The 26,531-nt window shown below is 47.1% G+C and overlaps 1 protein-coding gene across 1 annotated transcript in view; it reads left to right on the top strand.

Annotated features, from left to right (window-relative positions):
- Positions 1 to 24,841, top strand: part of C2H7orf78 (chromosome 2 C7orf78 homolog) — a 30,264-nt gene extending 5,423 nt beyond the window's left edge. The window contains exons 2-6 of the mRNA XM_074986204.1: positions 9,361 to 9,833; positions 16,427 to 16,511; positions 19,271 to 19,410; positions 20,537 to 20,617; positions 23,899 to 24,841. Coding sequence (XP_074842305.1) covers positions 9,393 to 9,833; positions 16,427 to 16,511; positions 19,271 to 19,410; positions 20,537 to 20,617; positions 23,899 to 23,916 — 765 coding nt within the window. The 5' untranslated portion in view covers positions 9,361 to 9,392 and the 3' untranslated portion in view covers positions 23,917 to 24,841. The remainder of the gene's footprint in view (positions 1 to 9,360; positions 9,834 to 16,426; positions 16,512 to 19,270; positions 19,411 to 20,536; positions 20,618 to 23,898) is intronic.
- The last annotated feature ends 1,690 nt before the right edge of the window (positions 24,842 to 26,531 follow it).

Below are 26,531 nucleotides of genomic sequence, written 5' to 3'. Positions count from 1 at the left end.
CTTTGCCTTGTATATCGTCTCGAAAGTGTCTGCAGGCATTGAACACTGCTCTGAGCTCCAGTATATTTATGTGCAGTGACTGCTCCGTGGAGGACCACAGCCCTTGAATCACCTCTTCGCCCATGTGTGCTCCCCACCCTATGAGGGAGGCATCTGTAGTAAGAAAAACCGATATTTGTGGTTGGTGGAAGGGTACCCCTGTTAGCAAGTTCTTGGGGTTTACCCACCATTGCAGGGATTCGCGCACCTCTGCTGTGGGCGACACCACCCTGGGAATGGTGTGTGCTGCCGGTTTGTATACGCTCGCCAGCCAGTGCTGCATGCTGCGTATGTGTAACCTGGCATTCTGTACTACGAACGTCGCTGCTGCCATGTGGCCCAGCAGCTGTAAGCACGTCAGGACTGGCACCGTAGGGCTGAAGGTGATGACCTGCACGAGGGAGCCGATGGCCCGAAAGCGAGTCTCTGGTAGATACACTCTCGCTGTAACCGAGTTTATGCAAGCCCCTATGAACTCTATGTCCTGTGTGGGGTCTATCTTTGATTTTGCCAGATTGATAACCAGGCCGAGCGAAGAGAATGTGCCTGCTGTGACGCGTATCATGCGTAGTACCTCCTCCTTCGAGGCCCCTTTGAGTAGGCAGTCGTCCAGATATGGGAATATAAATACCCCCGTCTGTGCAGGTAGGCTGACACCACTGCCAAGGTCTTGGTGAAGACTCTGGGGGCCGAGGAGAGGCCAAACGGTAGGACCTTGTATTGAAAATGTTCTTTGCCTACCATGAACCGGAGGAATCGCCGGTGAGCCGGATGGATAGTTATGTGAAAATACGCGTCTTGTAAATCGAGGGCTGCAAACCAATCTCCATCGTCCAGTGCCGTAAGTGTGGAGGCGATTGTGATCATCCGAAAGTGTTGCTTGCGCAGGTACCGGTTGAGGCCTCGAAGATCTAAGATGGGCCTCCAGCCTCCTGTCTTTTTCTCCATGAGGAAGTACCTCGAGTAGAACCCTTTTCCTTGCAGTTGCTCCGGCACTCTTTCCACTGCCCCTATGAGCATGACATGGTCTACCTCCTGCTTGAGCCTCACTACGTGGGAGGCCTCCTGGAGGTGGGGCCTGGGCGGAGGTTGTGGCGGTGGGAGCGACTGGAAGGGGATGGCGTACCCTGTGGCTATGATCTCCAGCACCCATTTGTCTGTGGTGATCCTTTGCCACTGGTCGTAGAATGGTCAGAGGCGATGGTGGAATAGCCGTTTCGGATGACCTTGAGCGATGGTGATGGCGCAGCCCTGGATCTGTGTGTCAAACTTGTGGCCTTTGGCCCTGCCCCGAGGACGCACGGCTCTGTTGGGAACGTCGCCTGGGAGTTCTGTACTGCTGGTGCTGTTGATGTCGCCCTTGCTCGTAACCCCTGTGGTACTGGGGACGCTGTTGCTGGTACTGGTACCGTCTTTGTTGAGGATAGTACTTTTTCTTTCTGTATGGAGGGGTGTAAATCCCCAGGGTCCTAAGTGTGGCTCTTGAATCTTTACTGGAATGAAGGACTGAGTCAGTTGATTCAGCAAACAGCTTCTGCGAGTCGAAGGGAAGATTGACTATCTTTGCCTGCAGATCCCTCGGTATACCCGAAGTCTGGAGCCAGGACTCCCTTCGCATCACCACTGCCGTAGCTGTGGAACGTGCTGCTGTGTCCGCAACATCCAGGGCGATCTGAACTCCCGTCCTCGAGGCCGCGTAGCCTTCTTGCACGATGGCCTTGAGCACCGGTTTCTTGTCCTCTGGAAGCGAGTCCATGAGGGAGGTTAACCTAGTGTAGTTGTCGAAATTATGGTTCGCTAAATGCGCTGCGTAATTTGCCATTCGCAACAGTAGAGTGGAGGAGGAGTAGACCTTTCTGCCGAACAGCTCTAGCTTCTTGGCATCTTTGTCTGTTCCCCCTGGCTTGAATTGAGATGTCTTTGATCTTTGTTGCGACGACTCCACCACCAAGGAATTTGGTTGTGGGTGGCTGAACAGGAACTCCATGCCCTTCGCCGGCACGAAGTATTTCTTATCCGCTCTCTTGTGGACAGGCGGAATAGTCGCAGGGGTCTGCCATATCGTAGTGGCGGACTCCAAGATTGCTTCATCAAGCAGTATTGCTATTTTGGAGGAGGCCGGAGGTCTCAGATTTTTGAGGAGCTTATGGTGTTTCTCTTGCACCTCTGCTGTCTGGATGCCTTTCGTGAAGGCCACCCTTTTAAACAGCTCTTGAAACTGTTTGTGATCGTCCGGAGGATGGACGTCCCCCGGGGCCATAGCCTTGTCCGGGGAGGAGAGCGAGGAACCACTGGGGTACGCCTCTCTGGACCCTTCCGGTTCCTGTTGGTGATGGTACACCCTCTCGCTAGAGGCTTGCGAGGGAAAATCTCGGGGTTCCATAACCAGTCCCCCCTGAGATACTTGAGTCTCTGTCCCCATTCGCGATTGCCCTCGGGGATACAAGATCGTCTGTGGGGATCTTTCCCTGGTAGATTGCTGGTGGTGTCTATGCCCCGCGTGATAGGGGCGACCATGGCAGTATAGGCACTGTTCTTGGGAAGGTGACCTGGACCACTCCCTTGGTGCATACCCTCTGCGTCTGGGGGAGCGAGATCGTCGAGAGATCTGGGACACTGGAGAGAGCGATTTTGGTTAGTATTCCAGCGGCTCAAACCCCAGGAAGGGTGAAGGTGGTCCCAGCCAGGGCGAGGCTGGTTGTAAAAATGGAGACGGGGGCTCCGGGTAGGCTAGGGAGGACCCCTGCCTTCTGGTTGAAGTCTGCAGCATAAGCGGAGGGCTGAAAGAAAGCAACTCCGCAGCCCTGTCTGGAGAGGGGCTGCGGTGCCTTGTTTTGTGTTCAGCCTTCCCCCTCCCTTGAGGAGGTAACTCCGCCCCCTGGCGTGTAGGGGATCTCTGCCCCGTCCGTGCCGTGCTTGGCACGCTTATGGGCGGTGCTGCACGGGCGGTGTCCTCCGGTGCCTGCAGGCTGCGTGCCTGCGCGCTCTGCACCGCCGGTTCCCCGGGGGTTGGTGCCGCTGCTTGCGGTGCCGCCGGTACCGGCGCTTGTTTAGCCGCCGCCCTGCCTGCAGTGCGGGGCAGCTGTTTGATTATCGGAGGCTGAGCCGCCTCCACGTGGCTCTCCGTGCCGCCGCCGATCAGCTGTTGCTGCGGCTGGGGGCTGCGCGCTCCTCCCGTCCCGCTCGCTGTTGCTGCCGGCAGGGATCGGGCTGGGGAGGCTTTCCTCCGTTTTTGTGCTGATGGGGTGAGAGAGGCGGCTTTCCTTTTATGGGCCCCGGAGGGTCCCTCCTGCTGCGGCCGCTCCGGCACGTCTGGCTGGAGGGCCTTGTCGAAGAGCAGCATTTTAAGCCGCATCTCCCTGTCCTTCCTTGCTCTGGCTGTTAGTTTTGCACAGAAGGAGCATTTCTGCGTGACATGGGACTCCCCCAGGCACCTTATGCATAGACTGTGCCCATCAGACGCTGGCATTGCCTCTCGGCAGGACTCACATTTCTTAAATCCTGAAGACGACATTGTTGGTGAGTCTTTCAGTTGTTAATGGGTACTCAGCACCTTCTCTGTGCTGTTTTTCCCCTTCTCCGATAGCCTGCCGCGGCAGGAGGGCTGATGGCCCTAGGCTCCTGGCCTCCGGTGTTCCACTTGTTACTGGGACTGGACTGAATGCCGTCCCGCTTGTTGTTTTTTATTTATTTTTTTTTTTAAAATAACAACTGGCTAACTTGCAGTAGCCTAAGAACTTGAAAACTTTAAAGAAAAAACAGTTAAAACCATTGAATACGCTAACTTGGCCTTTGCCTAGTTCGGATTCCGTCTGCAGCCGACGGCGGTTAAGAAGAACTGGCGGGGACCGGATCGCGCACGTGGCCAGGAGCGCGCAAGGGAGCGGTGCACGCTGGCGCGTGCGCGGTCCAGCAGAAACTGCTTGGAAGATCCGATCTGCGGCGCCAGGCGAGCCCGACACCTATTGTGGAGCACCCACGGGGACACTCGAAGAAGAAGTAAAAGTTGGAAGAGTTTTTGCAGGCCTGTAGAAGGGAGCACTACTTCTGCGCCATGGCCTGATGCTAGGATTTCTCAGCTCAAGTCTCCAGGTAGCTCCCAAACCCAGAGCTGGTTAATTAGGTTGTGCACGTGAGTCAGGAGTTGCTTCATGATGAGTGTTTGATAGTCTGAAAATAATCTGATTGTGATCAGGACATCAGTCAGTGACCCAATCCTGCCTTGAAGTGAATGCGAATCTGTCCACTGGATCCTGCAATGGGATTACTCTAGATCAAGAGTTGGTAACCCCCAGCACGCAGGTTACTCTCGGCATGCGAGCCAATTTAGAGTGGTACACAGCGGGGCTGCAGTCCTGCCCCTCCTCTCCTGGGCAGCATGTGAGGAGGCAGGAGCAGGAGCATGGGTCTGAGGCTGGAACCCTGCTAGGAGGCTGGGGCCAGAGTCCCAAGGTCAAGCCACAGTGTGGGGTCAGGGCCAGGGCCAGGGCCTTGTTGTGGACCAGGTGTCAGAGCCTCTGTGGCAAAGCCCCCCTGCCATGGTGCAGGGCTAGAGCACAGGGCCCCCACTGGATCCCCGGCTGTGGAACCCCCACCAGAGCATGAGCCAGAACCCTAGCCCCAGGGCCCCCTCCTGGTTTCATGTGTATTTCCATTCCCATGTAGGAGGTAGTATAAACATTGCTCTAATATATTTTAAAATCTTTCAACTAATTAGTATATTTTGAAACCCGATAACAAGGTTTCTTCCATTTTTCGGCTTTTCCTGGGAGGGTGGGGAGGAATCAATACGATTTGTTGGTGGGTTTTCTGTATGTGCCCTTTTTAACTGCCCAGATAAAGGTAAAGCTCTTGCCCATGCTGGAGCGCAGGCTGAGGTTGGAAACGGAGCTGGAGCAGCAGTGAGAACTGGCCCACCCATGTGCAGCGGGCAGGCACAAAGGCCCAGGAGCACTCTGGCTGACCGCTTCTGCCCACTGTGCTGCATCTTTATTTATGAATGAAGCTGTAACTATTAGTGACTTTAAAAAGTATCACTTGAACCATACATGGAGGTCAAAGGTCAAATTTCAGGACTCTACCTAGGAAAGGCTGGTGACCCCTGCTCTAGATGTTGGACACTAGGGATTTCTCTTCCTCCACTTCCAATTGGTCTGCGCCATTACATTCAGATGAAACTTTGGTTTCTTAAAAAAACAACAAGAAGTCCTGTGGCACCTTATAGACTAACAGATATTTTGGAGCATAAACTTTCGTGGACAAAGACCCACTTCATCAGATCTTGGGAGTTCATCTGGCCCTGCTGCTTATCTTCACTTTAAATCATTATTGGGTACTGCCTGCATTAAGGAAACCTACAGCAGAGCAATTTACTCTGCGGCAAACCTCTTACTGCATGGGGCTTCACTAGAGCAGAGCATGACTTTTTTGCTGCGACAATTTCCTCTCATAGATTATCCACTGAAGCCACTTTGACATAAACCACACCTGACCTAGCATATTCATGAATTTCTTTAATCCTGAGAGTGTGTTCAAGTCACACTACATTGATTTTGATGTGTTCAAATCTAGATGCACATGGCTTGTAAAATTGTGACCTGGATTCAGATGTTAAATGGCCTGCAAAGTTTTTGGGGTGATGGTTCAGCTGTGGTGTCTTCACTAGGGCCATTCTCTACTTGGAATCCTCTAATCTCATGCACATATGTTCCTGGTAACTGATCGTGATGTCATAGAAGATTATGACTTCAAAGAGGTGAACGATAAGTAGCAAGAGCAGATGCACAGCAAGTGGGAAGGTTCCAGTTTTTATGTAGGCTTCCTTAGTAATATGGGGGAAGGGGCGGATCTTAACATTAGGATTTATTGGTACACTGGTTTCTAAGATGTGGGACATATTCTTGATGTAAGGCCATTAAAATCAAACGCAGTTTTTCAAAACTTCACCTGAGATGCCAGGAATTCATTAAAACTACAGATTACACCTCTCAAATTCAGTATCCTCTAGTCCAGCAACATCCCTTACCTGGAATGACCATGTACGTTGCCAGCTGAGAGAGCAGTTGGCAGGTACAGGAGCCCCAGGGGCTGGGAGCCAGAGCCCCTGCCTGTCTTGTGGCTGTGGGGAGTGAGTCTGCTGCAGGTCTGGGAACAAGATCTCCCTGGCAGCAGGGACCAGGAGTTCGAGCCCCCACCTACACCGTGGCCGTGCAGGGCTGGGACTCTGAACCCCCATTTGTCCTGTAGCAACAAGGGCCAGGAGGCTGCTTTGGGGCCAGGAGCTGGAGCCCCTGCCTGCCCCATAGTAGTGGAGGCTGAGAGACTACTGTTGGCCTGAGCCAGAGCCCCTTCTTGCCCTGTGGCAGTGTGGGGATAGGAGCCTGAGTGTCTGCTTGTCCTGCAGCAGCTGGGGCTAGATGCTGGCATGGGGCCAGGAAGCATAGCTCTCCAGCAGTGCAGAGTCAGGAGCTGGCGCTACCATGTGCCTTGCAGCAGCGGGAGCTCTGAGGCTGCTGTGGGTGGGAGCTGGAGCACCCACCTGCCCTGTGGTGGAGGAACAGGGGCTGACTGGAGCCCTGTGCCAGCTGGGGCCAGAGCCCCAGGGAAGGGAGACTGGAGTTGCTGCTCTAGGAATCCCTGAGCTCAGCCCTGCACTTTCCCTTATCCAGCAATTTCTCTTATTCAGGACCTTTCAGGTCCCAAGCATGCCGGGTAAGGGAGATGCAACCTGTACTTTTAAACATGCAGTGTGAAAAAGAAAAGGAAATTAACCACAGAAGTGTCTTTGAGATCAATGGGAATTCCTCTGTAGGCAGTATGTAGCTAGGGATAAATCTTCTATTGGCCGTCATCCCATTAAAGTCACTCCAGTGGAGCTTGGTGTCTCTCAGGATCAGATGCTTTCACCTCGCTTAGCAGTTTCCCTCAGTAGTGTACTAAGGGCTGCCCTCTGACACCCCACAATATGTGATGGGATTGGAGGGAGAGGGTGTCGCTGGTGTGCATGTGAGCTACAATTGGCTGATGTGGCAGTTTCTAGGTAGACATAGCAGCTGACTATAAATTAGAGTCGTGCAGTGGGGGAAGCTCCAAGAATGTGCAGAACCACAAAGATGACATAAAGCTGCCTTTGTCCTGTCCCAGTTCTGTTCCTGCACCAAGTAGGATGGAGAATGTGGCCAAGGGCTCAGTTCTGCTCAGCCTGGCTCTTAATGTAGTCATTTGTACTCAATCAAAGTAGGTGGGACAAAAATGTTACCAAATCTGCCTACCCATCCTAGCTGACATCAAGGCTCCGTTGTGCTGGATGATGTGCACATAAGTACTAAGAATCTACCCTGAAAAACTTACAGTCCAAGAGCTTGTCTAAATGAACAGGTAGTGCATGGCAAGCCTGGGTATAAACGTACACCACAGTACCGTGCCACGCAATAACTACCCAAACTCCCCTAGGTTGTTCCTCAGTGCAGCGCTACCTGCTCTGGAACAGGAGTAGGTCAACACACTCTAGGGTCCCCTTGGGGTAGTGGTCGACAATCATAATAGCAAGAAGAGGCATTTTTTTTCTAATTCGGTAAAAAACTCAATAATTCAAGAGCTACGATGCATGTGAATATGAGAGTCCTTAATAAATAACATCAAATCACAAGTTTTGTAACGCCTAGTTTAAGAGCAGCGCACACACTATGATTTGTAATGTGGTACATGCTTACTGCAGGATGTTCACACACTTTTTACATGTTCTATTTCCTCATATTTTCACATGTGTGTTTGTACCACTGTCTTCCTGCCTTTCACTCTCAAACTTTTTTTCTCTCTCTGGAGGATGCTCAGAGGAGTTATCCAACGTTTCAGATCACATATTGTTTGCTATGTAGAGATGAGTTGTTCATGTTTGGGCTTTTAGACTTTCACCATTTATTGAAAATAATCAGGAGGGTTATTTTGTTTGCTTTGCAATTATAGCTCTGGAAACCACAGAGAGGTCCTGAAAGAGCTGCATGTGGCTCCAGAGCTGCAGGTTGCAGACCTGTGCCCTGGAGTGTTAGTACGTGGCAGCCCTACGCTAACCAGCAAACTTTTAAATTGCAGAATACCAAACAGCCTTGCCCTATTTCCAAGGCTCCACTCACTCCTTCCTTTCATTGCTCACTTGTTCATTTTCATGGGCTGGGGCATGGGATGGGGCTGGGGGTCCTGCTGCGAGTGCAGGCTCTGGGGTGAGACCAGAAATGAGATGTTTGGGGTGTAGAAGCGGGCACCAGGCTAGGGCAGAGAGTTGGCATGTGAGGGGGTGTGTGGAATCCAGCTTGGGGTGCAGGCTCTGGGGTGGGGTGGAGCATGAGGGGGAGGAGGGGGCCTTGGGCTGGGGCCGAAAAACTGAGTGTAGGGTGAGATGAGGGCTCTGGCTGGGGAGTGCTGATGCTGGGGTGGGGCCAAGGATGAGGCATTTGGGTGGAAGAAGGGGCTCTGGGCTGAGACGGAGGAGTTTGGAGGATGTGGGGATGGAGCAGGGAGTTGGGTTGTAGGAAGAAATGCAGGGTGTAAGCTCTGGGAGGGAGTTTGGCTGTGGGAAGGGGGTCAGGGCTGACGCAGGAGGCTGGGGTGCAGGTAGTTGAGGGGTGCAAACTCTGGGTGGCACTTACCTCAGGAAGCTCCCAGAAGTGGCCAGCATGTCCCTCCAACTTGCAGGTAGAGATGCCACACTGCACCTTTCCCCAGAGCTGCCTCCACAGCTCCCATTAGCTGTGGTTCCTGGCCAAAGAGAGATACAAAGCCACTGCTTGGGGCAGGGACAGGAGGCAGAAGCCCCATGGCTGCCTCTGCTCCCTGGAGGCCAACCTGCCAGCAGCTTCTGGGAGCTTCACAGAGCCTTATGGAGCCTGCCAGCTCCACTACACCACCAGCTGGACTTCGAATGGCCCAGTCAGTGGTGTTCACTGGAGCCACCAGGATCCCTTTTCAACTTGACTGACACCCTAGCTTGCCACAGGCTGCTTGTCTTCTAGGCAAATCCCAAATATAGAAAAAAGCATGTGATGGGAGAAGAGCAGCATTACCATCTCCATTCCAGAGAGGGGGGAACGGAGGCACAATGATCCAAACCACAAAATCCTCCTCCTCCTCTTTCAGATAGAACCACACAATGATATTATCAATCTAAATACTGATACTGGATGAAGTGTTATAAAGTACAAAGTTTTATAGCTGTTCATTTATCTTAACTGCACTAATACTATACAGCACTGGGTATGTGGTCGGTGCTAACCCCATGCAAAACAATCATTAATCAGATGTATGACTTTTTCCCTTCCCACCCAGGAAGTAATATACTGAGAGGGAAAAATCCCATAATGCTCACCACTAGCTGCAAAAGCAGACAGCCCACTTTCTCTTTTGAAAGACAAATCAAATTTTCTGCACGCCTGGATTTGGCCTTTGCACAGAATCAAAGTTTTGTACAGCAGCTCCAAGCCATCCCGCAGATGGATATATGGCAGAAGCAGCCTCCTGACTTCAGCTACAAACTCCATACCTCGTCTAGACCTTCAAGAAAGCAACCAGAAAAGGAAGCACTGAAGAAGCTCAGTAGCACAGAATCTGAGACTAAGCAACAGCTGCCCAGCATAAAGAGCAGCCAGTTCCCCCCTGCTTTGCAAAGGAAGAAAGAGTTGCCCAAGTTTGTCACCAGGTTTCCACGTGTGGGCTCATTTGAGGCAGCAATAACATTTGTGGAGAAGGGAAAATATAAAACGGGCGTGTACCAAGATCCCAAACCACATGATTTTAGGCAGGTAAGGTGTGCAAGGGTATGTCACAGTGATATGTGTTGGAGTGGGTGGGAACAAGCCTCCCCAGCCATGGTCAGCAGACTTGGCCTGGGGGGGCTCAAATGAGTGCTCCTGCACAGTGAACTCTGAAGTCCTAGTTCAAGCTCCTTACCCTATGCTTCCGTGCCTGTGTTGCAGCTTCAAAGCACTGGCTACACACCTGTTTTTAGAGCACTAGCAAACAGGCCTGCCAACGGGGAGGCAAAGCAGGAAGTTACCTCAGGGCTTGGCATTTCAAAGGGGCCTGCACCGCTGCTACTTTGGCAGCAGAGCCAGCTGGAGCTCCAGGCCTCTTTGAAGTGCTGCAGCAGTGCTGCTGAGTCGCTTCAAGCAGCTCTGGCGGGTGCAGGGAGTTCAGTGCCATAATCTGAGTGGTCCTAAAGGCTAACTGACCTAGGCCCTGCCCCTTCTGCCATTGACCCCACCCCTTTGAAGGTGAAGAGCCAGGCCCGCCTCCCACTTTGCCCCAGGGCCTGTGGTGGCTATCAGCCCAACCGCTAACACGTAAGTACAGTCATGCTGGATCAGACCAAAGGGTCATCTAGCACATTTCCTGTCTTCTTGCAGTGGCCAATACGAATAACAAGTTGACCAGGTTGGGAGAATTGTTCCAAACTTCTTTGTAGACATACCTCTAGGTTGTTTGAACTTACTAGGCCACCAGCTAGACAAAGCGGGTGAGGTGATATCTCTTAGTGGACCAATCACTATTGCTGAAAGAAACAAGGTGAAGAAGAGGTCTGTGCAAGCTTGTCTCTCTCACCAACAAAAAATTGTCCCATAAGATTATTTCACCCACCTCATTGCTCTAATATCCTGGGACCAACATAGCTACAATGCCATTCCAAAGACCAATATTTCTCACCTTTTTTTATAAAGTACCCCTTTAAAAATTGTAAATACCCCCAGATTTCTGTCACATACCCCTAAGGGTACATGTACCACCGGTTAAGAAACATGGTTCTAAAGTGATCTGAGGTCTTGAGACAAGCGCCACTCAACCCTTTCCAGGTTACTGTACCCTTTGCAGGAATCAGATTTGTTTTGCATAACACCAAGTTACACCTCATTTAAAAACGACTTACTTTCAAAAACATGCAAAAATATCACAGAAGACCACTCCTGACGACTTGCTGACTTTCTACTATCTTATTCTCAAATACTGGAAATGAATTGGACTAGAAATATTGTACTTACTTTTCAGAATAGTAACAGAGAGGGAGCCATGCTAGTCTATATACTATCAAAACAAAAAAGCAGTGAAGTAGCACTTTAAAGACTAACAAAATAATTTATTAGGTGACCTTTTGTGGGACAGACCCACTTCTTCAGACCATAGCCATATGGTCTTTTCAGAGTAAGGTATATGAAGCAGTAGAGACAAGTCATTGTCTAAATGAACTTTAAAATTAGTAAAGTCATACAGTGTTTTTTATGTAGCCTGTTTGTAAAAGTAGGCAAATATCTAGATGAGTTGATGTACCCCCTGGAAGACCTCAGTGTACTCCTAGTGGTACATGTACCACTGGTTGAGAAACACTGGCATAGGCCACTAGATGTCACTCTTGCAACGAAAAATTTTATCAAACAAAACAAGGAAGCAGTCAAGTAGCACTTTAAAGACTAGCAAAATAATTTATTAGGTGAGCTTTGGTGGGACAGACCCATTTCTTCAGACCATAGCCAGACCAGAACAGACTCAATATTTACGGCACAGAGAACCAAAAACAGTAATCAAGGAGGACAAATCAGAAAAAAGTGATCAAGGTGAGCAAATCAGAGAGTGGGGGAGGGGGAACGTCAAGAATTAGATTAAGCCAAGTATGCAGAAGAAACCCCTATAGTGACTCAGAAAATTACCATCCCAGTTCAAACCACGTGTTAATGTGCCAAATTAACATTCACATAATTCAGCACATTAACACGTGGTTTGACCCGGGATGGGAATTTTCTGAGTCACTATAGGGGTTTGTCTGCATACTTGGCTTAATCTAATTCTTGACGTTCCCCCTCCCTCACTCTCTGATTTGCTCACCTTGATCACTTTTTTCTGATTTGTCCTCCTTGATTACTGTTTTTGGTTCTCTGTGCCGTAAATATTGAGTCTGTTCTGGTCTGGCTATGGTCTGAAGAAGTGGGTCTGTTCCATGAAAGCTCACCTAATAAATTATTTTGCTAGTCTTTAAAGTGCTACATGAGTGCTTTTTGTTTTGATAGTGTATAGACTAGCACTGCTCCCTGTCTGTTACTTTTTATCAAACAAGTGCAGTAGTTAATATCTAACTTTGCTGTACACAGCTGGATACAAGCAATGATTAGGAAAAAATATTATCTCTGAAAAACTTTGTTGCAAGCACAGGGATTCCCAGATGAATCTAGCTTTTTGGAGCGCTCCATAAATTTTGCATAAGAAATTGGAAAAAAATATGGATGTGACTAGTTCATGACTAATTCATTCCAGCTTACCTTAAGATTTTTCCTCCCTCCTCTCTGTATGGCTGCAATGTCTGGTCTCCACAAATACTGCCTGAGTTACCCAGTTAGCTGGAAGGAAAAGTTTTTATTTTACTTTAGTATTTGTATTATTAATTTGCATGAGTATAATGGTGAAATCTGTCAATCAAAGCTTTTTTTTTCTTCAAAAAATACAGATTCAGGTCAACTGAAACATTCTGTGAATCCATCTCAGTTTTGACCAATTACTTTTTATCAAACCAAAAGAAAAGAATTTGAAAATGTAAAAATGAATTGTTTCAGTTGTGCAGACTAGATACAGCAAGAGACGCAGATGCCAATCACAAAGCAATCATTGTGGGAATGCAGGTGACCTGATGTCCATCCAAGTAGAACAGCTTCAATAAGCAAAATTAAGGCTGGGTCTACTCTACAGAGTTTTGTCAGCATAGCTACATCAGCTAGGAGTGTGTGTGCTAGGAGGGGACAAGAGAAAATAGGAAAGAGTTTTCCAAGGTGAAAAACAGCAACTGCCCCTTCCTCAAAAACAAACTTTTAAACATGTTATAATTCACAATGAAAACAAAAAGGTAGCATAGACCTTATTGTTTTCTTTTATAGGTCACATTTACAGGAAAACAATAACTGTTCTCCACTTATTTTCAGCCACAGCTATACCCAAGGCCAAATTCCTTTGCCAAATTGCTTTCAAAAGAATCTATCTTCCCTATTCTTTGTGTTTACTCAGATTAATTTAAAGCCCGTTCTCAGGCCATAAATTTAAGAAATACTTGTCTATCTACCAGCAAATTTCTCCGAGCATGGACACATCTACATTGGCAAAGCTATAGTTTGTACCAACCTGATGAAAGCATGACTAATGACTCAAACAAGCTGGACAGGTGAAAGTACAGCTTTGCTGGGATAGCTGCATGTGCAGTAGGGGAAGTTTGACAGTCATGCACCCCGACCAACACAGTTGTGCTGGCAGAAGTCCGTAGCATAGACTTGGCTGCAGCCCTCTCTCTCACTGGCAAAGGACAATTGGCTGACTGAATGCTGTCTCAGGGGAAACCATCATGTGCTTCAACACCTTCCTAGAGGATTCCTATTGAAAAACTAATTTCCATTTATATCACAAATCTAAACTTTTCTCCTTCAACTAAACATTTGGCAAAGGAAGGCTTTTTCTCAAAACTCTGCCACCAACAGAGAGAAAACATGTTCACCCCACCACTCTGATGCCAACCCTCCATCAAAATTCAGTTCCTGCTAAGAGCTAAATATCCTTGGACCCCACTCTCTTCAGGACAAGGCTTTAGTCTGGTGTCATTTATGTACTAAAGGCCCGGTTATTCTCACTTACTTACACGGTGGAATGCCCATTGAAGTCAGGAGAAAATAGGGATGTAATAGCGTCCAGTTACATGACAAGATGCTTATCGGTTAGGCAGTTGCTGCTATGCGGTACTCACAGCCCCTCCCCGCTACAAGTAAATAGGGAGCGGCTGGCTCTGTCTCTATCCCTCCTTGCAATGGGATCGGGCAGTTTCCCCCGCTGCCAGTCTGCATTCAAAAGGCTGAGGTGCACAAAGGCTGGCTTAGCTTCTGTCCCAGCTGTAGGGATTGATCAGGCTCTTTTCCCCCCACCCCCCAACAGGAAGAACCTGATCCCTACAATGGCAGCAGAAGTGGAGCCAGTCTGCATGCAGCTCAGCCTTTTCAATGCAGAGCAGCAGGATGGAGGGGCAATTTTGGTGGTTACTCGGTTACCAGATTACTTTCTCTTTAACATCCCTAGTGGGAGTGGCACTCTATAACTGAAGGCAGAATTGAGCCCCATGTTATTCACAGGCATTTCTTCTGTCCCCCATTCTGAACCAGTTACACGGCATTCCATCAGTTCATGTCATATCTGCTTTCATCAAATTACCAGCCTGTAGTTTACACCACCATTTAGGTGACCTCTGAATTTGGCCCTAGAACTATTTCTGCTGCATAAGCCCTCACTGTTCGCGTTCACATGTCCAAATAACTAAGGCACAATGTGCCCATAATTTATATAGATGATTAACCCAAACACCACAAAACCTGTTTTCTTCCAAAAAACTGGATCACTCCTTTGCAATTGGCTCAGGGCATCACTGCCTAGACACCGGTATGTTTATATTACATATGGTTTGTGGAAGTCTGAAAAAACTGTGAATTCGATTTGTGTTTCTAGGTAAATCCCGAGTGTACACTACAAATTTAGATTTCCAGAAGTTGCCTTGTATTTAAATTTGTCTCCAGCCAATATAAGTAACCCATTACAGTGGTGCTGTAAAACCACCGCCCTGAATGGCATAGAGACATGACTGGCCTACTGAGGTCAATGCTGTGCCAGCGTATGAATTCTGTGACCTGTGTCTACCCCAACAGTCCTCTGGAAGGTGTCCCACCACTATTCCCTGTGACAATGATCACTGTGATCATAATTATACACTCCACTGCTCTGGGGTCCATGACACCAGAAGCTCCTTCTTCTCCCTCACTTTAGAGCTCCATGTGGATTTTTTAAATGACTTTTCCTGATTGTCCACCTTGGCAAGTGCACCTAGTAACTCACCCTTGTGTGCCACTGCCCAGGCAGCCTTTCCTGGAATTCAATTGGAAGCAGCAGGCTATGACAGGGAACTGTGCTTATTCCCTTTCTAGTATTGCCTTCTACAAACCTCCAAATTAGGTGAAAGAGCTCACCATAATTAAGGCTGTTGTCCCTGCAGACTTCTAAGGCCACTTTATAAAGGCCAAATCTTGACCCAAACACGTGGATGCTGTTTGGAGAAATTCACTCAAAAGCTACCAACCACCAGCTAACTTTCATGCCTTGTTGCTGCAAAATCCAGGTCAATTTATTTGTGTGTTTTAAATCTGGTCTATTTTGAACTCATTTTTGCTAAATATATCCTTTCAAATGATGAATCTCTTTGAAACCCCTTTGTTCCAACACTGCTGCTAGCCAGTTTTCATTCTCCGGTAGCAGGAATCTCTTAAACATGTTCACTGGAGTACAGATTAGAGTTGTCAGGGAACAGTTTCCCAATCTTTGAAAAATGTTAAGATTTCCAATATTTTTTCCTAATCTGAATGGAGACACTTCAATATTTGCTACAGTTGGAAATCCCTGAGAAAGTTGCATTGAAACTACACGTTGAACCTCTCTCATCTGGCACCCTTGAGACCTGACTGGTGCTGGGTGAGAATTTGCCGAACCAGGGGAGGTCAGCATTATCAACACTTCCACTGCTTACTGGGCTCTTAGAAGACATTTTATGGGTACCTTAGAGCTAAATAACAGCACAGAACACTGAGAGCCCAGACTTGTGGCTGTAAACAATTTTTCTGGGACCATTTTTTCTGGGAAGCTTTGCCTCACCCATAAGTGGTTATTCTGCTAACTAAAATCATTCTCGAATATGGAGTTTGCTGCACAAGAGAGTTCCAGATTAGAGAGGTCAACCGGTAGTACACTTCTGCAAAAATGTTTGGTTTCAACCCTGCCCCCACACACATTTTGTTTGAAAAATATCTTACCAGCTTTAGTACAAGATGTCTATTCGTGATGCTCCTGAGGTCAACCAAATGTGGTTGATGGAAGGTGTTCCTCATTACACCCTCTGTACAGAGAATTCAGCATGTTCACACTAAGGAATCCTCATCCTTGGTTGTTGTAGGATCTGGACTCCCTTCTGTGAGAAAATGCTGCACTGCTATTATTAATTATACTGTGGTAGTATCTAACAGCCCATTCAAGGAGCAGGATCCCATTGTACAGAACCAAGAACAACAGACTACAAAGATACCTCAGAACTTATCTCTGGGTAACTAAGCTAATGACTAGATGTTTACATGATGTAAGTCCATTGAAGTCCATGGCACTATGCCGATTTAGCCAGCTAACCCTAGTCTTTTGTTTTATGAATTGAAAAGCCATTAAAGCTATTTTTGATGTACTGGTATATCTTGCCCTTTAACTAATTTCAAAACATACAGGCTTCTCTGGCTCTTGATTTCAATACGATGACATGCCTGACATTGCAATGTTCCATTTTCTTGTGCAGTATGAAACTAATATACCAGACTTTGTGACAAGTTACCCCAGAGATCCTTTCAATTTAAAGTTCAAGTCTCAGCATTTAAATGCAGGTAAGTGTTTGCTGATGGGCAAAGTCATTGTACTGTAGAATGACGCAGTATTGATGTGGTAACTTCAGGGAGTGGGAATAAGGCTGTGAGGTAACTGACCTTACAGCAGGGTTTAGTCGTCTCCAATGAAGCATAACACACTGAATGCCAATATGTCTGGACAATTAGTATACAAATTAAAGTTTATCCCCCTATCAAAACAAAAAGCAGTCAAGTAGCACTTTAAAGACTAGCAAAATAGTTTACTAGGTGAGCTTTCATAGGACAGACCGGGTCTGTCCCACGAAAGCTCACCTAATAAATTATTTTGCTAGTCTTTAAAGTGCTACTGACTGCTTTTTGTTTTGATAGTGTATAGACTAGCACGGCTTCTTCTCTGTTACTATTTATCCCCCTAGTTAGCCTATGGGACCTTTCTCTCAAGCCTGACACATCATCTCCTTGTCTCAGGATACCTCAGCAGAGCAGGGTTTATTCCTATGTCACTGGGTCACAGGTGTGGAGGTAGCATTCATGCATGTGTAGCCCAAGATCTGGTGTGCTTCCTGAGCATCCCTGGGAACTACAAGTTATGGACTACAAACTGCAGCATGTTGGGAGAACTTCCTGGCTCCTGCCAAGATGTACCTACCCTCTGCCCCCTTGCAGGGCCTCAGCACTACTGAGCTGAGGTCAGGTAGGCTGCAAGCAGATCTTGTATATCTTTTATCCAGTCCCCAATGTCTACCCTGCAATCTGCACCACCACTGAACATAGGAACCCCACAGATATGGTACCTTGCTAGAAGGTATGGCACTGCCATGCTCCTCACTAAGATTTCTGCAGGAACCAGGAAGTTCTCCCAGCATGCCCCAGTTTGTATTTCACTACCTGTAATTCCCAGGGCTGCTCCTGAAGCACACAGGGCCTTGGGCTACACATGAAAGTATCCGCAAATGAAAGAATAGCTTCTAGACATGGATTTGTTGTAGATAGCAGTTCCTAAGTCAGCTAAATGTTGCTACAGATTGAACCTCTCTCATCTGGCATCCTTGGGACCCTGAACGATGCTGACTGAGAGAATTTGTCAGATCATGGGAGATCAATATTGTGGAGCAGCATTACCAGTGCTTCCACTGCTTACTGCTTACTATTTCCAGATCTGAAGAAGTGGGTCCACCCCATGAAAGCTCATCACTTAATAAATTATTTTGTTAGTCTTAAAGTGCTAAGTGATGGTTACCTCTCTGGGCTCTTAGAAGACATTTAGGGGTAAATTATAGCTAAATAACAGCACAGAACACTGGCAGCCAGGACTGGTGGCTGTAAACAAACTTTATGGGACCATGGGAAACTTGGCCACACCCATGATAAGTGGTTGTTCGGCTAACTAAACTCATGCTGGATTAGCATGTTGCCAGACAAGAGAGTGCTGGAATAGAGGTTCAACCTGTAGTCTCAGAGGGATAGCCTGTTAGTCTTTGCCTGTGAAAACAAAGAGGAGTACAATTAGGCCTCGGTAAGGATTACAATTGATTAACACTCCACAGAGGCAACTTCTGGATGGATGTTGACATCTTTCCATCAGCTGCATTGAATGGCCACAATCACCCTTACTGACCACCCTAATTTACGAAGGATAATAACTTTTTTACAGTAATTTTCTTACATATATACTTGCCTTTTTATTTCCACTCCATTCCATCCGGTGAAGTGGGTTTTACCCTCAAAAGCATATGCCTTAATAAATCCATTAGTTTCTAAGGTGTGACAGGACTTGTTTTTACTAAATGTTACTGTTAAATTTTGTGTGGCCCATGAGACTGTGTAGCATGGAAAGAGGGTACAAGAGATATTCAAACAACCTGCATGATCTGCAGAGAGGCATAATTGCAGTCCCTGTGCTGGGGGGAGAACAGGGACTGGGCCTCTTCTGCCTCCTTACAGGGGTATCCACAGCCCCAAAGCACAGCAAGGAATATATGGAGATACATATCTCATAGAGCTGGAAGGGACCTCAGGAGGTCATTAAGTCTGGTCCCCTGCCCTCTTGGCAGTCTCATGCACCATCCCTTTTTTTCAGCCCAGATCCCTAAATGGCCCCCTCAATCATTGAGCTCACAACCCTAGGTTTAGCAGGCCCATGCTCAAACCACTAACCTATCCCTCCCCCTAAGCACCCCTCTTCCCAAACACTAGCCATATGAATGAAGCCTACCTGAGGGGTGCCAGGTGCATTTGTCTGTATGCAGAAAAGTTCAGTGAGGAATTCCCCCAGGGCAGTGCAGTGCCACACATTCCTAATGCTGGGCAGTGCCCACATGACACGGCTGAGGCTCAGAATTGGGGCACTATTGATTTGAGCTGGGTGCATGCACTCTTCCTTAGGCAGACTGCCCAGAGTTAGCTTGTGCTATCTCATATTAAGCAGATGAAATGTGAGAAGGGTGCACTTACTGTAAGTGCCATAGCTCTCAAGTCACATGCTTCTAGTCAACAATTGCACAACAATTATGACCACCATATATATACACAGCCTGTTCAGTAAAACGTGACTGTCATCAAATATTTACTGCAGTGAGGGGGGTGGGAGTTCACAAAGGATATACATTTTCCACACACTCCTCTTTCTGAGACTGCCTTTCAAACTTCAATCTGCTCACAGTTCTCCAACCCCCAAAGCTCTTAGGGCTCCAGGAGATAGTGACATAGTGTATTACTCCAGAACACTAACTACCTGTTCTATAGCTGCTAACATGTTGTTCACTTAATTTCTTCAGTGTATGGACTTCAGCCATTGAAAGAGAAGCGAAAAGATGCTAAGGGGAGATTCATTACATATAAGCCTTGTGAATGCAAATGGGAATCCAGGCTAATTCTGCCAAAGAACCCTTGGCCACCTAAATCTGCTTCATTTACGGTTAGTTATACCCTAAGCCCAGCACACTGCTGCTCTGTTGGACTCCAGTGGGTTTCCAATCCAGCCCCTAGGGACTCTGTAGGTGGTTTTGAGGCAGTTAATGAGAGCACCATACTGCTAGGAAGTTGAGAAGACTCAGCAGATGGATTGCCTGGTTCTCTCCCATCCTCGGATGTGGTTTGTACCAGGGGATGGGGATTGGGTGTGGCAGTCCTACTGACCTTGGTGGGAGTTGGGAGGATAATTACCTTGGGGTTGCTTTGAAAATTAAGCCCTTAATGTTAAAGTGTAAAACACGGCACCTGACAATGACTCATGCATTCATACCTTCAACCTGCCAAGGGAGCCATGTTAAAGGAAGTTCATTACGGGGACAGAGAGGAGGAGTCCTATTCCCTGTGCAAGACACTGGCAATTTCTGAAGGTGTGGGAAGCATGGGGGATGGCGTGCTCTTGGGATGCTTACAAACACAAACCAAGCACTTACAGCTAAAATTCCCTCTCAGTATAAAAGGACCTCTCCTCCCAATACAGGCACTCAAGTCCCATTAACGTTAATGGCAACTATATTGAACACAGATATTGTATGAACAGCAGATGCCCCGTTCTGAATTTGTTCTCTTGTGTAATGCTGGGAAACATTAGATCAAGGGTCAGCAACCTGTGGCTTGTAGCTCATCAGGATAACGTTTACTGTTTGTTCACGGTGTGCATCCATAGGCATGGCCCCCCACAGCTCCCATTGGCTGGGAACCAAGAACTGTGACCACTCAGAGCTGCTGAGGGGCCATGCCAGTGAATGCTCAATTGTAAAGAAACTGTCTCACTGCCTGCCAGCGAATGAAGGATCATGAGCCAAAGGTTGCTGACCCCTGCAATAGATCATTTGTACCTAATCTATTTGCAACAGTAATTTTGTTACTTGTCATATTTGCACATGCAAATAAGGTGATGGCCCACATCCATGAGCCTAAATAATCATTTGGATACCCTATTCCCTGACTCAGATGTGTAAGTATGTCTGAGGTCCTGGTTCTTCAACTCTCCCACCAAAGACAATGGGAGCATGCTCATGCCCTGTGCGCTATTGAATTGCTCACATTTATCTGCACTATTCTATTCCTAGAGGCACAGAAGGCGACGTGGTGCCCACACAGCATTCCTGGACCGTGTGGATGAAAAGCTGCGTACGATATGGCAGGAGGAAGTAGGTGGTGGCGGTGGTGGTGTAGTGTTCCCTGTGGAGCAGAGCCAGTGTCTCCTTAGGGCTGCATGATGGATGTTTGTGTGGCGGGCTGCCAGGATACAAGTATTAGCTTCTCATGAACTCAAGGAAGAAGGCTGTGCTGGTGCTGCCAGAAGTGCTCCATGCCTCAGCAAGGGGAGTGGCTGGCTAGAGTGAAGGGAAGTTAAACACAAATATAAGTCCTTCCTGAGGGATGGAGAGGACAGCTGTGGAAATCCCCACATATTCCCTTTAGAACATGGGATATGCTCAGATCTGATGGTGCCCAGTGCAGTAGCAATACCTGTACTGATGGTTCTCTGTGTGCTGACAGAGAAAGGGAACAGCAAAGGCCTCTGGGGACTGAGCTCTGTAAGACGCCTTAGAAGAATGGGCAATGCCGTGAGACATTGTGCCTGTTCCTGCTCTGCTTCGGCATGCTGTCTCCATCCAATAACATGCCTTCAGTGCAATCCCCCCTTCTTGCAGCAGGTCTCAAAGCCAGAGGTGCACCCTTAAGAAGCAGAGGTGAGCGATGTGCCAATTAAAGATTCACCTTCTGCCAAATTGCATTCTTCTATTTCCAGCCAGAATGTGATTCAGAAGAGCAGCTCTTGCTGACTAGAGAGCTGCTGAAATGAAGGTTGCTTACATCATGGCATTCCAAACTGACAGTGGAAATCAAATCCAAAAATGAGGGCATGTTTTGTGCCTTAAAACGCTGCCAAGTACTTCTTTAAATAAAGGCACTTTTCTAGTGGAAAGTTTGAGTATTTTTATCTGATCTTGATTTTGTGATTACCTCAATTAATTTTTTTTATTCTGTATTTGGGATGGAAATTCACCTGAATGCTGAGGACCTGCAAAGCCCACCTCCCATTTATGCCCTTCATGTGGGTTTTACATGGTGCATAAAGTTTTGTCTTACCCCACTGAATAAAGTGTCAGAAATGCTGCTGGGAACCATCTTGCTGATACTGTTCACTGCCATCTCAGTGATTCTCTGAAGAGCCCTGGAATTGTGCTTGGCTCTGTGTTCATTTTTTGTCTTGATCAGTTAGTGCAGAATCATAGCACTTAAAAGAAATTTGTCTCCTGAGATATTTCTCCTATGCCTCTCCTGCAGGGTCCCCAGTCTGTGGGCCTTTTTGGAGTCCTATCCAAGTTGTAACAAGCCACCTCAGATCATCTGATAGGCCTGAGGGGACCGTATATCCTATTTTGGGCAGAAAAGTCCCATTTTAAAGCCCTGCCCCAGTCATCCTGACTTTTCTTCACCTCAATGGGGCATGTGTCAGCCTCCATGCACTTTTGCTCTTCCTGATGTAATCAGTAGGCAAGGGAAAATGGAACAAATGCCCACTTTTGTCAAAGGTAGGTACTCTTTTCCCTCTGGGAATTATGGTCACTGTAGGTAAGCCTCCCTGGAGACACAGAACTCCAAAATACTTTGAATGCAGACCTTCTGTTTCCTGCACAGCTGTGGTCATTACCGTTTCAAGAGCAAATGTTGGATCTGTCAGTGGGTGCAATCATGGAAATGTTGGACTTGGAAGGACCTCACTAGGTCATCCAGTCCAGACCCCGCACTGAACTGAAACTGTCCCTGAGAAGTGTTTGTCTCGACTCCAATGGCAGAGATTCCACAAGTGCCTTAGGTAATTTTTTCCAGCGTTTAATGACTTTGACAGGAAGCTTTTCCCCAATGTCTAACCTCTCTGGCTGCAATTTAAGCCCTTTATTTCTTCCTCTGCCCTCAGCAGATAAGAACAATTTATCACCCTCTTTATAACAGCCTGTTATATAATTGAACCATGTCCCATCTCAGTTTTCTCTTCTCCAGATTAAAAAAAGTTGTTGGTTTTTTTTTTTAACTTTCCTCATGGGTCACGATTTCTAGGCTGCGAATTATTTTTGCTGCTTGCCTCTGAACCTTCTCAGTCTTTTCCAAAGTGCAGTGCTCAGAATCGGACACGGTGCTGAGTCAAGTAGAAGAATTACTTTTTGTGTCGTGATTACTACACTCCGACTAAAACAGCTCAGAATGGTGTTTGTTCTCCTGGCAACATTGTTACATTTTTTTGTCTGGTGTTTAGTTTGTGATGCAGTTTCTGCTTTTCTGCAGTACTCCTTTCTAGGCCCTCATTTACCACTTTTTATGTGTGTGATTGATTATTCCTTCCTAAGTGCACCGCTTCATATTTTGCCTTACTCAATTTCATCCTAGTTATGGCAGACCATTTTCTCCAGTTGTCAAGCTCATTTTGAATTCTAATTCTATCCTCCAAAGCACTTGCAACGCCTCCTGGCTTGGTATTATCCACACATTTTATATGTGTACTTTCCATGCCATTATCCAAATACTTTTTGAAGTACTGAATAGATCTAGGTCCAGGACAGATTCCAGTGGGATGCCAACTCAATATGCCCTTCCACTCTGAACCTGTGAGAACTACTTTCTGCATATGGTTTTCTATGAAGTTGCACACCCACCTTAAAATAGGTTCACATAGGCCAGGGTCAGCAACCCCCAGCAACTCCATCAGCACACGAGGTGGGAGCTCAGTCCTGCGTTTCCTCACTCAGGCAGCCGGAAGCTGCTCAAAGCCGTGCTGCCTGTGGATTAACAAAAGGCCAGCTAATGCTACCCAAACAGCAAAGCTCCTCATCTTTATTTATTATTAATTTTGTTAATATTATTAATATTATTTATTTATTAATGAAGCTGTTGTAAGTAGGGCTATTAGTAATTTTAAAAGTATCACCAGGACTTGGAGCATGCCTAGAGGTCAAAAGGTTAAATTTCAGCACTCGGAGATAGGCTATGTTTTCCTAGTGTGTGTATAATAAGATCATGTTAGACAGTATCAAAAGCCTAACTAAAATCAAGTCATATCATATTTGCTTCTTTCCCCCGATTCTCCACAAGGTTTATTATGCTGTCATAAAAGGATGTTAGATGTGTTTGACATAATATGCCCTTGACAAATCCACGTTGACTGTTATTATCACCCTCATATCTTCTATGTGCTTACTAATTGATTATTTTGCTGCATGATCTATTGTTGCATATTCGTATCAAAGGTACCAAAGTCAAGGTGACTGGTCTATGATTCCTGTGTTGTCCTTATTCTCCTGTTTATATATCTATCCTTTGTAAATATTCTGTTTCTCTTTTTGTTTTCAACTTCAGGGGGTCTATTACAAACCCAACGCAGCATTATATGTATATTGTACTAAAGAAGAATGTCTTAATTTTACAGGCACGCCAGCCCAAATAGCAGGAAGAGGAAAAAGCTATGCAGTAGGTGTTCTCCAGCAGGACCCAAATCAGTGCATGGAATCCAGTCCTATGAACTGTATAAACTTTGGCAAAATCTGTGAAAGATGCTAGTGGTGCTTCGCTGCCTTACTTGTATGTCCTGTTATAGCAGATGTCACACTTTTGAGAACTTGAACCTTGACTAACGAGTGAGGACCCAATCCTGAGCTCGTGTAAATTACCATAGATAGATAACTCCATTGCCTAAGGATCTGGAATATCTTTAGCACAATGCCACAGTCATAACTTTACATTTATACCAGGATAATATGGAAAACCTAAATCTACTACAGTTTTTCTAAGCTTTGTCTGGTATAATCTTTAAAAATGAACATGGGAAGTCTTTCCTTTAAGGGGGTTTTATTCTTGAAGAAATGAAGCAGGCAATGCCACAACTTTCTCCTTCCTATGAATGTCTTTTTATTTTTCTTTCTCCTCCTTGCACCTCAGTCGCTTTCCCGTCTCACTAATCTACATACCCCTAATATTTACTTCTCCAACCCATGCCTTCACTCTTCTTTCTGCCCAGATTCCACCTTTGTAATTTCTTCCCCAAGCTACTCTCCCTTTCCTTCTTCATTTGGTAGGAAGGAAGGAAAGAGTGGAAGGGGTGAATGAAGAGAACAACACGGTCCCTCTTGTCGTCTTCCTGTAACCCCTCTGCTGGAAGGAGTCGGCAGCAACCAGGGCCAGGTTCAACATCTAGGGGTTCCTTGTCATCCATCTCACATAGAACCAGCTCGAGCCCCCACCCAATAGCCTGGGAAATTCACACACCCCTGGGCGCCTTGGAGAGGCAATGCTTCCCCACTCGCAAACACAGAGTCTGAGTGTAGAAAAGAAACTTTTAATGAAAGGCAGAAAAGTTATATGGCATAAGCTTGGGAAAATACCACACCCAGAGTTCATAACCAGCCCTCAGGTAACTGTCCCAGCTCAAATGGCTTGAGCAGTGTCCTTTGCCTCTCAGTCTCACCAGTCCAATACTGTAAGGATCCAATCCATGCACCCAAACTTTCTCCAAACCCCCTTTCAAATACCCCACTTACAACTCTGTCCAGTCCGTGCAGGCCCTGACACATCACCCTGATGCATTCCCTCACTCAGCCTGAGGCAATGCCACCTTGTGCTGGTCTGGCATTCCACTTGCCCCTGCCAGCTGTCCTAACTACCGACCAGCCACTTCTGCCAGCCACTGTGCTCTGATGGCCATTTGCCTGCCGTCTTGTGGTGAGTCCAGCTCTCTGTGGCTTCAGCTACCAGTGATTTCAGCTTATAGTGGCAGTCAGCTCTGGGCCTAGCCACAGCATTTCAGTATCCACCAAGGTGGAGTCTCACAAAATAACTGTAGGCCCAGCTTTAGGTCCATCTTTGAACAGGGGGAGGGGAGAACTAGTCAAACTAGTCTTACAGCTGTTTCGCCAAAAGCCTTCCAACCAGCTGGTTCACCCACTTTCCCGCCCCGCTTCCTCCTCTCAATGCTTAGATGGAGGGAGCCCTGTGCAGTCCATATCTTACACAGCAGTGATGCCTACCCTGTACCCCCACAACAACGTCAAGCATTGGTGAGGCTCCTCAATTCTTACACTGGGTGATAGCATAAATTGTGACTTTACAACGTGTTGTTTACAATAGACGAAACCTCATTGCTTCATCTGCTACCCATCAGGCTTCATTTACCAGGCATTATATATGCAAACCTCTGTATTTTCATGCAAATGATCTCTAAAGGACACATTCCCCAAATCCTTCAGCAGTATTGAGCTCCTGCTGGCACATTCCTTACACGCCTATGGCACACAATTGACTCACAGACTACAGATTTTCTTGGGTGGGCTGTAATACTTTGGTGCATTTGGATGTCGGGCTTAGTGGGCAGGTACTAGGTGGGGTTAGCAGCCTGTGCTACACAGAGGGTCAGACTAGATAATCTGCCCTTAAACTTTAGCTGACTCTTTGACTCCTGGTGAAAACCAGAATGACCAGTAGTAACTTACCTTCCACAACACTTTCCCAAGCAAAGTGCTTGGGCATAATGTCCAGTAACAGTGTGGTCCCACAATCCCTTTGCCTCCTCACCCATTTTAAAGAGTGGGAGTTTTGGCACCAATTCCAGTGGGAGCAGAATCAGGCCCTAAGTACTGGATATGGACAGGGTGGGGATTCAGTTCTCACTGAAGATGGTGATCAGCACCTTATGGGAGAAGGGTCTGTGAATTTCTGAGGGCCGGGGCTTGCTCTGCTCATACCCTGCCCTCTACCTGCCCCTGCTCCACCCCCACACACCTTTTCCCACAGAAGCACTGCACTGCTGGCAGTCAGTGTGGGCAGCCCGCCCCCTCGAGTAGTGTATACAGAGAGCAGGGCAAGCTAGGAAGCTTGTGCTCTTCTAGAGCCCCACCACTCTGGAGAAGGGTGTGATTACCCCTGCATTCATTGGAAGTGGTGCAACACTGATGGTGAGTTGGGGGAGCTAACTCTGGGGGTGCCTGTGCCCCCCCACATGCCACCTATGTTGAACAGTATAATTGCCCATAGTTACAATTACCACACAGCTCTTTCTAAGCAAGTACA

The sequence above is a fragment of the Carettochelys insculpta genome, chromosome 2 (assembly GCF_033958435.1).
Source record: "Carettochelys insculpta isolate YL-2023 chromosome 2, ASM3395843v1, whole genome shotgun sequence".
NCBI classification, from domain to species: Eukaryota; Metazoa; Chordata; order Testudines; family Carettochelyidae; genus Carettochelys; species Carettochelys insculpta.
Note: the sequence above shows the minus strand (reverse complement) of the source record. Positions and strands in the feature narration are given on the sequence as shown.